Here is a 15,578-nt window from a genome sequence, read left to right on the forward strand (position 1 = left end):
CCACCGAACGGCGGGGTCACTTGGGAGAAAAAGGTCGGAGGCGCTCTCTCTTGGGCTTGGGATCGGCGACCAACACGCACGGACGCTTCGCGCGTGCGCTTCGCGCGTGCGCCGGCCCGCTTCGCGCGACCGTCGCGCGAGGCTAAGAGCAGGACACCGGTATGGACGAACACGGATTGTTCGAGCGCGCCACCGTTCGTGTGACTGTACACGTGAACGACTAGGCGATGGTGTCATAGCATGGGGCGAACATATTCGCTCGATATCGGGTCGCGGTGAGTCGGAATTCCTTGATTTGTCGCGCGCCCGTGTGAATGTTCTATTGGTTGTAATTTGGTTAGTGTGTATTAGTGTATGAAAGGTGCAATAAATGCCCTTGTGATTGTTTGCACTACTGTATTGTCGTTCCTTTGTCCCAAGAGCACATGAGTGAGACCCCACACATGTCAGAAATGCCTGCCATCATTTTTTCATTAAACGGTATCTGCAGTGTAATAGAAAACCTCAAGATGTCATCATCTGCTGGCCATGACAAAATTACTTCAAAACTGCTAAAAAACACCAAAATCATTTCTGCTTCTTATTTAATCGTGCTGTTTTCCCAGTCATTAACGACAGGTAACCTGCCGATTGAATGAAAAGTGGGCAAGGTTGTTCCAGTCTACAAATCAGGTAACAGAAACTCACCACTAAACTACCGCCCAATTTCCGTAACAAGCGTCCCCTGCAAAATCATGGAACATGTCATTTTCTCTCACTTAATGGACTCTCACTTTTCTCTAACTATTGTAATCCCACCCCTATGTAATACCCCCGTGTGGGGTCTTTAAGGAAATAAATAAATAAAGAAAGAAAGGTCATTTCGTTGCATTATAATACGGAAGTAAATGCTACTTGCCTACTTCTATTAGATGCTTGGAAAAATAACTTTTTGGCGTTACCCTTGAAAACGAAATGGGTAGTGTAAAGGCTTCGTTTTTGCTTGACTCTCCGCCGCGCGCTTTCGAGTTTCTGTAGTTCTGTTATCGCGTAGTGCTACGCAGGTGTTACTGGCTCGCTAAACTCGCACTTGAAATTGCAAGCAGCAGAGAATGCCACGTCCATGTAATGTCGGGGGATGCCCGAACGGTCCACGCTACGGCACGCCCAGACGGTGACCAGATTCGTCGCCCAACGTTGCACTGCTGGAGTGCTTGCTGCTTTTGCGCTCGGAAAAGCTGATGTGGAGGCTGCTGTCATAGTATGCAACGACGCTGGCATGCGCAAGCCCTCAGCAGCATGTCACGCTCATCGGAGCTTAAATCGCTGAAATCAAGCCCAGCATCATGAGCCAATGTGCCGTTGTGAGCATCGTCAACAAGGTCCATTGCGACGAGCATCGACGCTCACCATGTTTACAATTCATTGATTGTATAATTACTGTATGAAACTCTATGCACGAGGCTAACGAGGCTACACTTGGTTGTTTATTCTATGGCTACACCGCGTTCGAGCCTCCGCTGTGCGGTGACTACAAAAGCACTCCCTGTCGGTGCTCTTTAATGTCACGACGAAGTACTTCGCTTCACCGCTCCTAGATGACGGCGCCGGAGCCGACATTCACGTCCGTTACATCCATTGCCACAAATCAGTCGTTAAACCCGGCATAAAATACTTTCGTGTTAAAATGTTGGCCGAGGCAAAAGTTATTTCAAGCATCCTTCCACCAGGAAAAACTTTGCCGCTCAAATTTTGGGCGATGCGGTTGGCAGGAAACACCTCTGCACTATTTGTCACGTTGGCTGCAAGTTAGGCGGCAGCTCGCAGCGCTTGAAGAAACAACAGAGCCAACGATTCCTGCGCCAGGGGGGAGAGTGAACACGATCAAGCACGCACTGGGGGCATGCGCGTCCTTACACAGGCTCTATTGTGGTGCCGCGCAATGCAACACACCGAAATTTCAGATGCCGTGAGCCACATTCATGCATTGCTCTCGGCACGGTCTGCACCGCATGCACTGGTAATTGCACTACTATGGCCTGACCTTGTTTATAAGTGCCGGCTAACGAGACCACTTTCTCAAACTTGAACTTTTTTCGCTGCCCGTAAGCTTGGCTGTCCACTGAGAAGCAAATACACACCTTGGTGACGACACGCACTCCTCGTAGCATGTCACTAAGGGTGTGGTCTTGCTCACGCGCCGAGTTCACACTGGCCATCTTGTGGTCCATGGCCGAGTTGTCGGCCACTGCCTTGAGGATGTGCGATTTGAGCCTCTGCTGGATACTGCCACGTGAGGATGACGATGGTGATACGGCTGCCACCGGTTCTGTCCTCTCAAGAAGGGTCACCACACTGGCCTGTATCTGCACACAGTTACAAATGGTTGGCTGAAATATTGCCATGCTTTTACGAGAATGAAAAACAATTTTGTACAATAAATAGAAACACTGCCAAACCTAGGAGTTAAGAATCTAACAAGTTATTTTGTATTTAGAAAGGTCCAACATGGAGAGAAGAGGGTGTTGCACTGCAATAAAGTCCTTTTGTCTCGTCTTTCATGCTGCAATGACCCAACTAGCCATCGACAAGAAACACAAGAAATGATAATGGCAATCTAGAGCCACAGCTGCACGTACATTCTAGGGTGCGTACATATGGGAATGCACAACACTATGGGTCTTTCATGTACTATTCGATCATACGAGACTCGCACTATAGGATCAGTGCCAACATAGAACAAATTTTGGATACAGTAGGTACACACAGCACAGAGCGATCAATAGTGTATTGAGCGTGTGTGCTTTGTGCAGCTCTGTGGCTGCACCCAGCAAGTTTCTCCAAAAAATTTGATGCGCTTAACTATGAGGTCGTGCTTGACACTGTCACTCAATCACAGTGGCACAAAGCCATTCTATGAACCCAAGTGCAGCACAAACCTACAAAGGATACCCATAGGGGTTTCTCAGAAAGAATGCTTCAAAGTTGAAGAAAAATTCATCCAGGATCAGGATTTGAACCTGGGATCAACACCTTTCTGGGGCAGTCTCTCTACCCTTCGAGCTAACCAGGAGGCTAGCACATTGCAGCGGGAGGGCGAATTAATCGACAACTACAGTAGCCGACCGATTTTCCGGACTTCGCGGGGACTGAAATATAGTCCGAAAAACCGAACAGTCCGAAAAGCTCGCCCCCCCCCCCCCCCCCCAATAAAAAAGAAAAAATTGAGGCAAAATGTCGCAGTTTCGCCCAAAATGCGGAGCATCGATTGCGATAGCAAATTAATAGACAGCGATACGAAGTAAGGATGTTAGTTTTAGCGGCCGTATAAAGTCGTAAATATGCGCTTACTAACTAAAAAAGCACGGTGTCACGCGCGCACAGGTTACATGAACACATCTCGCTCGATGACCGCGGGTAAATTGACCTTCGCGCTGTCTATTCTCTCGCTTCAACGCGAACGACGAAAAAAAAAAAAAACCACACAGCGCATACGAAGCTACTGGCACTCGGCGCACGCCCTTTGTACCCATCGCAGATCACTTTCAAGATACGGTGCCTGCGCGGCAGCTCCGTCGGCAGCGGAGGGCGGAACGCAACTCCCCACCGTCTCCGTCGCCTTCTCCCCGTGCCCCGCGAGCGAACGAAGTCCACGCGCCTGCGCCTCCGGGCGCCTTCCTCTCTCGCGTGCGCGAGATTAAATTGCGGTTGTCGGCTGACCCTCGCACAGCGTACGGCGCAACCTAAACTTAAAAAAAAAAAAAACAAAAAAAAAAAACGGATTCCGCTTAAGTGATTATGATGATGCGAAAAACAAAACAAAACAAACAAACAAAAAAAAAAAAACAAAGCAAGTGCCGCTTTTTGGAATGTTTTGTCGGCCAAGGAAGAGCTGGCATGGCCTCGGAGACAAGAGGATAGCATGCGTGTACTAATCTTGAAGGCTATACAGGGGGGCACTGGAAGCCAAGCCCGGCCAAGCCAGTGGAAAATCCAACAAGCCGGCCCCCAAGATCGGGCAGCGTGGCTCGGAGCGAGCGATTTAGTCCGGAAAATCGAACATTGCCACCTAGATTCGTCCGAAAAATCGGTCGCGAAAATGCATTAGCTCTATGGGAATCCTGATGGTGCATCTATGAAGTCCGGAATATCCAACAAGTCCGAATTTTTGGAGTCCGAAAAATCCGTCGGCTACTGTAAAAGCACAGGCATTATTCTTTCTGTGTCATTGTATGCACGCTGTGAAAGATGACTTTCTTACTTGCTTTGTTAGTCGACTTTGATTTCTTGTACTTTTTTAAAGGGACACTAAAGAGAAACCGGAAGTTGAGCTTTAATGGTAGATTATCCTGTCACAATCACAGTCATACCATTCTTACGGCGAACAGATGTTTAATAAGCGAGAAAATAGCAAAAAACTGAAGGATAGGTGCTGACGCCCCCTTGAATTTCCAGCACTACACATTCGTGACGTCGGAGATAACAAACGCAGGCCGGTCGTGATTGGTCGAGAGCGATTTATCGCTGTTAATAAAACGCAAAATGAAACACACCTTAAACATACATAAACAGCATTTGCCAACTTTTTAAACCATTTCAAGCAAGGAAATACAAATTTAGCGCAAAATTAAATAAGAAAAAATGGCATGGCGATACATCCGGTCGTGATAGTTTCGTAGTTTCGTTTTTGGTCCATGCATCATCGCGCACACCTGTTCCGTTCTAGTGTTTGGTTGCGTGTTGCGTGGCTTGAAAACCATCGACTTTGCTGGAAACAGCCAGAAAATGCCTCGTGTGTGTAGTGTTGAGGGCTGTATAAATGGCCCAAGGTGCTTGCTCAGGGGCAGCGGCAGTGTTGACTCGATTGTGTCCTTTCATGTGGTGCCGCGCGGTGAGCCCCGGCTCCCCGGCGTTCGCAATGGCTCAGTGCTCTGCCGATGATAAAACGGCAAAAGAGCCAGAGAAACCGATGGTGTGCTCTCTGCATTTCTCGCCCTCGGACTATGTGTATAATCCTACAAAAAAGTATCTTAGCGTGCTCCAGAGGCCAGTCCTTTCTCGAGCAGCTGTTCCCTCAATGCGGCCTTCATTAAACCCCCTACCGGTGCCCCTGCAGCAGCGAACTGGCGGCTCGGTGAGTGCTGAATGCCATTAAATAAAGCCACGAAATAACCATACAGAGTACGTGCCCAACTTTCTATGCTTGTTCTGTCGGGAACATCGCCTGGAAGTCGCCTGGCGCACTGTACGGCTCACCTTCTGTCGACGAAAACAAAGCTCTGCTCACTGACATCGCACGCAGAAACACCTACCGCTCGAGCACGGAGGATTATTTCGCGCTCCGTTTCACTGAATATCGCTGAAATGCAGTCCTGCTTCCCTGGCGAGCTCTTCGTTGCAAGGTTCAGCAGCAGCAACGGTATCGATCGCAGCGAACGGAAACGCAGCGGCCATGCAGCCATGATGCAGCCAGCGCCTCGGCCGTTTACGCAAGCGGTGACGTATCATGGCGCATTCCCATTCGCTGAGAGCAATGAAATCTGTGACGACACTGCTTCAGCGCCAAATCTGGGGTGACAGAAATTGAGGAAGAGATATTTGGTCTTTGTTTACGAATTTATCTGCTAATAACTCATATTTTTGCACCCAACAAAAACTGCATGCATTCCTGAAGGTCCCTCTTTTATTCCAGCTGAACTTCCTGTTTCTCTTTAGTGTCCCTTTAAGAGCGTGCAATATGCTTCCACTGGCGACGCCACATGCATTGTGAAACAGATAAGCGAAGATGCTTATCACAGCGCGAAAGCTGTGAATGCAACATGCCATGACCCGAGAGGAGATTCGCTGGTATAAAGCTGTCAAGCTTATTGCCAGGGGCCAGCACCACTCCTTCCCCTAGTGGAGATCTATCAGCGCATTGGCACAGCCAGGTGCTCGTGAAAACTGGTTGCTAACGCGTGCCTATCATCTCGCTGTTGTTCCGCATGACGGCCAGGTAACCAAGGAGGCCAGCACTGTTGCATGGTGAACTGCCACAGTGACAAACACCCAGGGCCTGCAGCCACCTGTCAAGTTCTACAGATTCCCGGGTAAATCGTATGAAAAGGAACACAGGCTGCATGGATAACCACCATCCACAGAATCGAGTAAGTTGGAATGTAAAGGTTTGCCATTTTCCTGGATGCTTACTATTATTTGCGGTTGCGTTTTTACTTTTCCTTGTAGCTCAGTCCCGACTGTTTGCCCGTGACAATGAGAATATTACTGCAACTCTATTTCGACATGCTTTGAGTGACACACTGAGCACCGGCCGATATGTGCGTGCGATGCACACTGTGCTGTCTCCTGTTTGTTTGACAGAGTACATGGCCTGCTACTGCTAGGACATGCATCTTGATTGGTAACATTTCTGTAGTAGCAGGTTGCAAGCAGTTGAGCGCTTTAGCATTGGCGTATGATTAGGCATTCCATTTGTCAAAAGAATGCAGACTGTACTGTGTAGCATCTTGACTCCGTGAGTTGCATTGTGAGAGGAAAGCAGCAGCAATATGAATAGCTCTCACTTTCAGTCAATCTTTAATACCGGTGCACCAAGGACACTTTCAATCGCAATCAAGCATGATCTGGATCATATTTTTAAATTGCAATCGAAAATAATTGCTGCTGCACGGTCTAACAATCCAGATTAAATTGGCTGACTTCACTCACCATGATGGTGCAGGTGACAGCCTACGATCACGGTCGATTAAATCTGGATCACGCAAGATCATAGTAGAAAGTGTTCCTATGAACCCAATTGAACCAGATCGCACTCAATCGCGATCGAAAGTGATTGTGACATAGGTATAAATTTGTCATAGGTTTCGGGAGCTTGGGGATGTCACAATGATTGTGTCGCACGACACGATGGCAAAAGTGTCATTTTTGGTACTTGTGAGTCGGCTTTCCATACATGTTCCTTCATGCTTTCTTTATTCTTTGACGAATCTTTTCCCTCTTTGTTTTCAACATGCAGTGATATCAAATGGACCTTTTTCACGATGGGAGAGCGCCTCTAGCGGCAAGAGTCAGAAGCAAACACGGTGGCTCTCAGTCGACGCGACGGGAACCGCTGGTTGTTTGTTCTATGGCGTCCGCGGGATAGCTTGCGTGCCGTGCAGTGTGTCAGGTGTCATTTGTTAAGTTGCTGCTGTTTTCTGTATACGCAGTACACCTGCATCGACACCACTGATCTTCTTAGGTGCTTGTCGACTGTTGCAAAGCTTTTTTCAGCATGTTCTCTATTTAAGACTTAAATAAACTTCAGGACTCCGGCGGTCAGTGGAGCCGCGATTTGGAGTGTGTGCCGCCAGTGACGGACAACGTGATCGACAGCCACTTTGACGAGTGTCATGGCAGCTGCATAAAGGCTAGATGTTCAAAGAGGAGAGGTACATTCGCCGTATCGAATGTCTGATGCGACGACAACTAGGAGGGACCGAACTTGTGTTGCGCAGCATATGTTTGAGTTGCACAACATATCTCATTACCGTGTGCTTGAAAACCGATGGTATGTAGTCTGAGTGGGGCATAAAGCGTGAGGGCGCACCTGTGATAAAATGCAATGTTTAAACAGTTCCTTTATTGTTTCAGTCACTAATGCGCGCACGACACAAGTAACACTGCGCTAACACGACCAACATCGTGTGCTAAACAAATGCACACTAGCCGCCATGCTAAAGTCCCGTTCAGAAAGAGCTCGATTGAAACACTTATGGGCTAAGCAGACATGCTGTTCATCAAGTAATAAGGAACCTCAGGTCACTGTTTCTTTACCTGCTACAAAGTGATTGCTGCAGACGCGGGAGTTCGCTGTCGGTTTCCACGGCGACCCGTCAGTGTTGACGCGATCTATTTTATTGCTTGCACCCATTTCTTTCGTCTCGTTGCCTGAAGTGTCACAGCAGGAAACCGAAAAGATTGCACGTTTGGAGACTTTCCGCTGGCATTACTGCAACCTACAGCAGCACATCGCTGTGGCATCGCAAAAAAAAAAGAAAAAAAAGAAAGCTGCGATCTCGCCCACGGAGAAGCAGCGCGGCCAACACGGAGAGCTCGTACGTGCTTGTATGGCAGCTAGAACTACACGTGCGTGTGTGCGTGCATTCACTGTGGCGGATGTCACCAAAAATGTTTCCGGCCCTCGCCGCTAGTGTACGTCAGAGTACTTCCGGTGCGCAAGCGCAGAAGGCGCCCATGAAAAAGGTCTATTACATCATGCCACTTGCTGCACCTGCAAGAAGCTGCCACTGCTGCCGGCGCTCAGCAGTGGCACCCTGCTGAGGCCCCAACGACCTCTTTGACCCCAGTTACACGCGAGAGCCTCAACTGAGTGCGTGACATGGTTAAAGATTTGGCATGCAAATGCAAACAAGTTCGACTTACTTAACTGACTCTGCCAACAACAGCAGTGGTGTACGCTGGCCTCCTTTTTTGCACCACCTGCCTAGAAATACTGACGCGAAATAAGTTGGCACGTGGTGACACTGGCCCCTTGAGGCGAGAACGACGAAGTTCGTGGTTGCGCGCGCACTCTCCGAGGTCCAGCCATTATTAAAGGCTGACGTGTTTTTTCGCCTATCTGTTGCTGGTGAACTATTCTAGCTGTACTAGCTGGGTGACATTTCTGGTGGAGGTGCTGGGTACGGTCGATGTTAAGATCTCCGGAGCGTACCCCAGACCTAAGCCCGGCAAGTAGTTCGGACGAGCTTACCCCTGTGCACGTACGTACCAGCCGACGTCTCCAGGGACTCCAGCCACAGCACGGTCTGCTACCCGAACGAAGTAGAATGACGAACCAACCACCTCCTGCCGCTACTGCAGCATCGCACGTGGTCGTCAATCAGATCCGGATGCCGAATCATTTCCACGGAAGTGCTTCAGAGGACACCGACGACTGGCTTGACCATTTTGACCGGGTCGCCAACGTCAACGACTGGACCCACGAGCGTAAGCTTTGCTACGTGTACTTCGCTCTTGAAGATTCCGCTAAAATATGGTTTGAGAACCACGAGGCGACACTGACGTCATGGGAAGAATTTCATCGGCAGTTCCTCAATGCCTTCGCCAGGGCGGACAGGAAGGAGAGGGCAGAGTTAGCAATGGAGTCGAGAATTCAAGGCCCGAATGAGCGAGTGACGGTGTACATAGAAGACATGAATCGGCTCTTCAGACGTGCGGACCCCTCTATGACTGAAGCAAAGAAGGTGCGCCACCTAATGCGCGGCGTCAAAGAGGAAATCTTTGCTGGCCTCATTCGAAATCCGCCGACGACAGTGGCAGAGTTTCACGACGAAGCCTCAACCATGGAAAAGGCCCTTCAACAGCGGGCCAGGCAATACAACCGCGACGCCGTGATTTCAAGGGAACTCTGCCGTTACCCTCGGCAACGACGTCGGCGCCTTGCGAGAACTCATCAGGGCTGTCATCAAGGAGGAAATGCAGAAGATGCAGACGACCGCTGCCTCTGTGGGACAACATTCCATTGCGGAAATGGTGCGCGCCGAGGTCCGACAGGCCGTCCATGTTCCTGAACAGTACGAGGCACCACTGCAGAGACCGCGTCCTGAAATGAGTTACACAGAAGCAGTACGCCGTCCACCACCCTCAAGCGCGTATAGCATGGTACACCCCGCTCAGCAATTGGACGTTAGCTTTAGGCCTCGCAGCACACCACACATCGCTGAAGCAAGAACTAGGAAGAGCGACGTCTGGCGCACCGCAGACTACAAGCCCCTATGTTACCATTGTAGCGAAGCCGGGCACATCTACAGAATGTGTCCTTATCGTCATGTGGGGCTCAGAGGATTCGCCCCAAATGCACCTCGTCCACGACCTGGTGAGCGGCCGCCGGAAATAGAGAGTTTCGTCGCGAATCGTCGCAATGGTCATCAACGATGGCACAAGCCCCGTTCGTCGTCTCCTGCTCGTTACAGGTCACCATCACCAAGCCAAGCCTTCTCTCGCGGCGCTCTCAGACGCCGCTCGCCAAGCCCGGCGGCTCGGAAAAACTGAGTTCAGCGACCTCCGGAGGTGAGGCCGCTGACGTCGACTGTGCGCAAGATCCTCCACTACGACGACAACGACGAAAACAGAACGACGCAGAGGTACAGACGCAGTCAAACACCGTACGAGAGGTAATAACGTCGAACATTCCCGCCACCGTAGACGAAGACATAACAGCATTAATCGACACTATTGGCCACACATATTTTCGTCGGTTCAGCGCTATGTGCGAACGTGCCGTGACTGTCAGAGGCGTAAAGTCCCACCCGCCAAGCCTGCCGGCCTCTTTCAGCCTTTGGATCCGCCTCCGGCGCCGTTCCAGCAAGTGGGAATGGACCTTCTTGGTCCGTTCCCCACGTCTTCCTTGCAAAACAAGTGGATAATCGTGGCAACCGATTATTTAACTTGCTATGCGGAGACAAAAGCTGTACCGCGGGGAACTGCTGCTGAAGTCGCCAGCTTCTTCGTCCACAACATCGTGCTTCGTCACGGTGCACCCGCTGTGCTCATTACTGATCGCGGTGCAGCGTTTACAGCGGAGTTGTTGCAACAAGTCGTCACGCTGACGCATACTGGCCACCGAAGGACCACAGCCTATCATCCCCAGACTAACGGCTTAACAGAGCACCTGAACAGAACATTGGCCGACATGCTATCCATGTACATTGATGTGGAACACAAGACATGGGATGAAATTTTGCCATACGTGACATTTGCTTACAATACCGCTGTGCAGGAGACCACCGAGTTTACACCATTCGAGCTCGTTTACGGACGTCGCGTTACAACCCCCTTAGACGCCATATGCTCCCGGTAGACCACGGAACCACAAGGAATGACACCACTGAAGAGTTCGTCGAGAAAGCAGAGGAAGCTCGCCAGCTTGCTCGGAATCGCATCCGCACCCAGCAGAATACCGATGCCTGCCGTTACAACCGGACCCGACGGAACGTCCAGTACTCACCAGGCGACCGCGTGTGGGTGTGGATACCTATCCGACACCGTGGGCTCTCGGAGAAATTGTTGCGCCGCTATTTCGGCCCCTTCGAAGTTGTACGCTGCCTCAGTGATGTGAACTATGAGGTGGTGCCTCAAAGCTCTGATCCTGGTTCGAACTGACGCCGTCCCCATGCTGAAGTCGTCCACGTAGTACGGATGAAGCCGTACTTCGCACGCGAGGGATAAGGAACCCTCACAAACCGCTTCAGCATTGTGTACATTCCTGTATGTTTTTTTTTTTCTTTCCATGTTGGCACTCTTGCCCATATTGCTCGCCCCATGCCCTTGAAGCGACCGGGTCGGTCGCTTTTGAGAGGGGAGCAATGACGCGAAATAAGTTGGCACGCGGTGACACTGGCCCCTTGAGGTGAGAACGACGAAGTTCGTGGTTGCGCGCGCGCTCTCCGAGGTACAGCCATTATTAAAGGCTGCCGTGTTTTTTCGCCTATCTGTTGCTGGTGAACTATTCTAGCTGTACTAGCTGGGTGACAATATGTTGAGTGTCACAGGTGGTTGTCGGCCCTCCGTGTTTTTGAAGCTGTAGTGGCACTGAACGACAGGCTTGTGTGAACGGGAGGCACAGCCCTGCAGCTCGTACTCCTATACACAACACGGCGACGCGGCTGTACATGCTGGTGACTTTTTTATTTGCTCCTGCGAGCGGCAGTGCTCAGTGTAGTGTACGACACTATCGCTGGAAGGCAGCACTGCAACCACGTAGTGTACGGCAGTACCACTGGATGGCAACACAGCATCCACGGCTATATAAGGGCCCAATAAATACTGTTGGGCACTTGCCCACCCGGAGAATTGGCTGCTGTGACATTCGCTCGCTTGACATGGTGTCAGAAGTGGGTGGGATCCATCTCGGCTGATCCCGTGCTTGCGGCTTCGACACACGCCCTGGCCCCGCCGCCGCCACTCTCCGTTGAGGAAGTCACCTTCCCTCCGCCACGGCCAAAGGTGCAGGCCCTGCCGGAACATACGCTGCATCATCGGCCGCTCCGTTTCTACATGGCATGGCCCAGCTAAGTCCACCATCGGCGTCTGACTTTGACAATCCCAGCTCCTGGCCCACATGGCTGCTGCAGTACAAGGACTACTCGTTTGCCATCGGAGATTACGCCGCTCCGGCGGAGGTCCAGGTGAGCTCTATGCTCTACTGCATGGGCCCGCAAGCCAGGGTGGCCCTCACGTCCCCCATGCTGGGAGAGGCGGACCTGAAGGATGTCGCCGCCTTAAAGAAGGCGTTCACCGACCACTTCGAACACCCACCGAATGAGCTGTACGAGTCAGCCCGCTTTCACCGCCGTACGCAGCAGCCGGGTGAGACGGCGGACGCATTCTACACTGCGCTTCGGATGATGGCCAAGCGCTGCAACTATTCCTCACCCGACGTCGAAAAGTGGCTTGTCCGAGACCGTTTGCTCGTGGGCTTGCATGACTGCAAGCTCTCGGACCAGCTTTGTCGGAACCCGAGATTGACGTTGCACGAAGCACTCACGCACGTTCGTCAACACGAAGATGCTGATAATGAGCACAACGCTCGTGACTCAGCTAATTCATCGTCGCTCGTCATCAACACCGCTCACCTTCGCAAGGGAAAGCCAGCGCCAGCTGATAAGACAACGCAGCAGCTGTGCCCATTCTGCATTCGCGCAACACACCCTCGCGCCGACTGTCCTGCTTGCAGAGCGTCCTGAAACTTTTGCCGCAAGAGTGGCCACCTTGAGAACATCTGCCTCAAGAAGAAGCGCGTCAACGGGAAGCACACACAGAAGCCTTCTGCCAGCTCCATTGAGCTACATGAAGTTGCGGGAGAGCGCCCGAACCCAAAGTTCGTCGAGGTAATCGTCGATGGGCGCCCACTTTCCTTCAAGGTGGACTCTGGCGCCGAAGTTTCTGTCGTACCCAGTACGTTTCCCGGCGTCCCCTCGAAGCTTCAAGACCCCAAGAGTGAGTTGAAAGGCCCTGGCAACAACATCCTGCCGGTCATAGGCACTTACGTCGCTACCCTGTCATGGCATGGGAAGTCCACCACGCAGCTGCTCTACGTCCTGGCAACCAAGACCCGCTGCTGGGCTTCCCGGCAATCCAAGCCTTGGGCGTCTGCACATTTGAAGACCAAGTCTCGGGGACTCCACAGCCCTCGGGCGACTTGTGTCTCGATCCCAGCCTCTTCCGAGAACTTGCGACACTCCCCGAAGCCTACACTATCAGGCTGCAAACCAACGCTACGCCTTTCTCCTTGAGCGTACCCTGGCACCTTCCACTCCCTCTCTGCAACTTCGTCAAGACTGAGTTAGACAAGCTAGAAGCAGAGGGCGTGATTCATCGGGTGGACACACCCACTGACCGGTGTGCTGGACTGGTTGTCGTCCCCAAGGTCTTGGGCGGCTATCGGCTGTGTGGACTTGACGTGCCTCAACAAGGCGATTCCTCAGGAGCTTCATGTCCTTCCTACTATAGAACAATGCCTCGGGTTGCTCGGACAAGCCACAGTTTTCTCCAAGCTAGACGCCACGTCGAGCTTCCAGCAAGTCAAGCTGCCCCCGAGTCCCAAGAATACACGTCGCTCATAACCCCGTTTGGCCGCTACTGCTTCCTCCGGCTGCCGTTAGGGATCACGTCTGCACCGGAGTACTTCCACCGGCAGATGTCCCGGATCCTCGAAGGCCAAGCGGGTGTGGTGTGAACATGATGGACGACATCCTCGTCTTTGGGAAGACATGCTCCGAGCACGACCGTCATCTCCGACAAGTCATGGATTGGCTAGCAAAGGCAGGAGTCACGCTCAACAGTGAGAAGTGCTCGTTCACCACTTCCAGCATCAAGTTCCTTAGCGTCGTGGTCAGCGCTCAAGGCATCTCTCCAGACCCTGACAAGGTTGCGGCAATCCGAGCCATGCATGCACCCAAAGATGTCGCAAGGGTCCGTCGTCTGCTGGGCCTCGTGAACCACATCGGGCGCTTCTTACCCCACGTTTCGGAGTTGACCGCACCGATCCGAGCCTTGCTGCTCAAGAACTCTGCCTGGACTTGGGGCCATGCACAGCAGTCTGCCTTCTCCCAACTGAATAAGCTGCTGTGCTCAGACATGTGCGTGGATCGCTACAACACCGCATACAGGATCCCATGGTCTCGGTCGACGCCAGCTCCTATGGCCTCGGGGCAGTACTTCTCCAGGAGCAGCCGTCGGGTGAGCGTCAGGCCGTCGCTTTCGCATCACAGTCCCTCACACCCACAGAACGCCGGTACAGCCAAACGGAGAAAGAAGCTTTGGCGGCCGGCTGGGCGGTGCAAAGGTTCGAGGAATACGTCCCGGGACTTCAGTTCTTCCTCGAGACGGACCATCATCAGATGGTGGCGCTCTTGGGTTCCATGGACGTTGACCTGCTGCCACCACAGATCCAACGGTTTCGCTTGAAGCTGATGCGGTTCTAGTACCAAGTACTCTACGTACCGGGGAAGCTGTTGGTAACTGCCGATACTCTTTCGCGAGCACCGCCGGATTACCCTCCATCCAACCGGGTGAATCAAATCGAGTTCTATACCCAAAAGGTCGTCCGCTCCTTCCCAGACATCGTCTCGTCACAGCTCGAGCACCTGCACCAGGCCCAAGCTAACGACGACGAGTGCAGTCTGCTGCTGCAGTACTGCGCCAACGGCTGGCCCCGGCAGTCCAATTTGCCTCTCCACGTGAAGAGGTACTGGCAGTACCAAGGGGACCTCACCGTCTGTGAAAGACTGCTTCTAAAGGGGTCCCACATCGTCGTGCTATTCGCCCTTCAGGGCAGCACGCTCGAGCTCCTTCATGATGGGCATCAAGGCATCAACCAGTGCAAAGCTCTGGCTCGGGAATCAGTCTGGTCGCCGGGCATCAACAACCAGATAGACACACTGGTGTCTAACTGCCCCACGTGCGCCAAAACCAGGGTGCAGCGCTCGGAACCCATGCTCCCGTCAACCACTCCAGCTCTGCCCTGGGAAGAGGAGGCTTCGATCTTTTTCATTTGAACGGCCAGGACTACGTCCTTCTGGTGGATTACCGGCCACGCTTCCCAGAAGTCATCAGCCTGCGCTCGACGACAGCACCTGCTGTCATCAACGTCATCAAGAGCGTCCTTGCGCGCCACGGGATCCCGAGACTGGTGCAGAGTGATAACAATCCTCAGTTTGCTGCAAGAGAGTTCTCCACCTTCGCCGAGTCTTACGGTTTCCGCCACGTCACTAGCAGCCCCCATTTTCCACAGTCGAACCGTGAGGTGGAACGAATGGTGAGGATGGTCAAGGACCTGCTGTGGAAGGCGGATGATCTCTACCTGGCGCTTCTGGCATACCAGAACACCCCTGGGGTAAACGGAGTGAGCCCTGCTCAGCTGCTCATGGGCAGGCGCCTACAGACCCGGGTACCGAAGACGTTGCACCAGCTGGAGCCAGCCTGGCTCCAGCTGGTGCGTGACCAAGGCAACCGGAGGCGCCAAGCATCCAACTTCAACAGAAGAGATGCGGCTCGTGCACTGCGGCCTCTTCAGGCCGGCGAGCAGGTCTGGGTAC

At 52.3% G+C, this 15,578-nt stretch overlaps 1 protein-coding gene across 1 annotated transcript in view; it reads right to left on the reverse strand.

The window, feature by feature from the left end:
- LOC119431023 (egalitarian protein homolog) overlaps positions 1–15,578 on the reverse strand; it is a 327,683-nt gene that overhangs the window by 202,004 nt on the left and 110,101 nt on the right. Inside the window, exon 4 of the mRNA XM_037698491.2 lies at positions 2,121–2,345. Within this exon, the coding sequence (XP_037554419.1) occupies positions 2,121–2,345 (225 nt within the window). The remainder of the gene's footprint in view (positions 1–2,120; positions 2,346–15,578) is intronic.

This window comes from Dermacentor silvarum, chromosome 10 (assembly GCF_013339745.2).
Source record: "Dermacentor silvarum isolate Dsil-2018 chromosome 10, BIME_Dsil_1.4, whole genome shotgun sequence".
Taxonomy (NCBI): Eukaryota; Metazoa; Arthropoda; class Arachnida; order Ixodida; family Ixodidae; genus Dermacentor; species Dermacentor silvarum.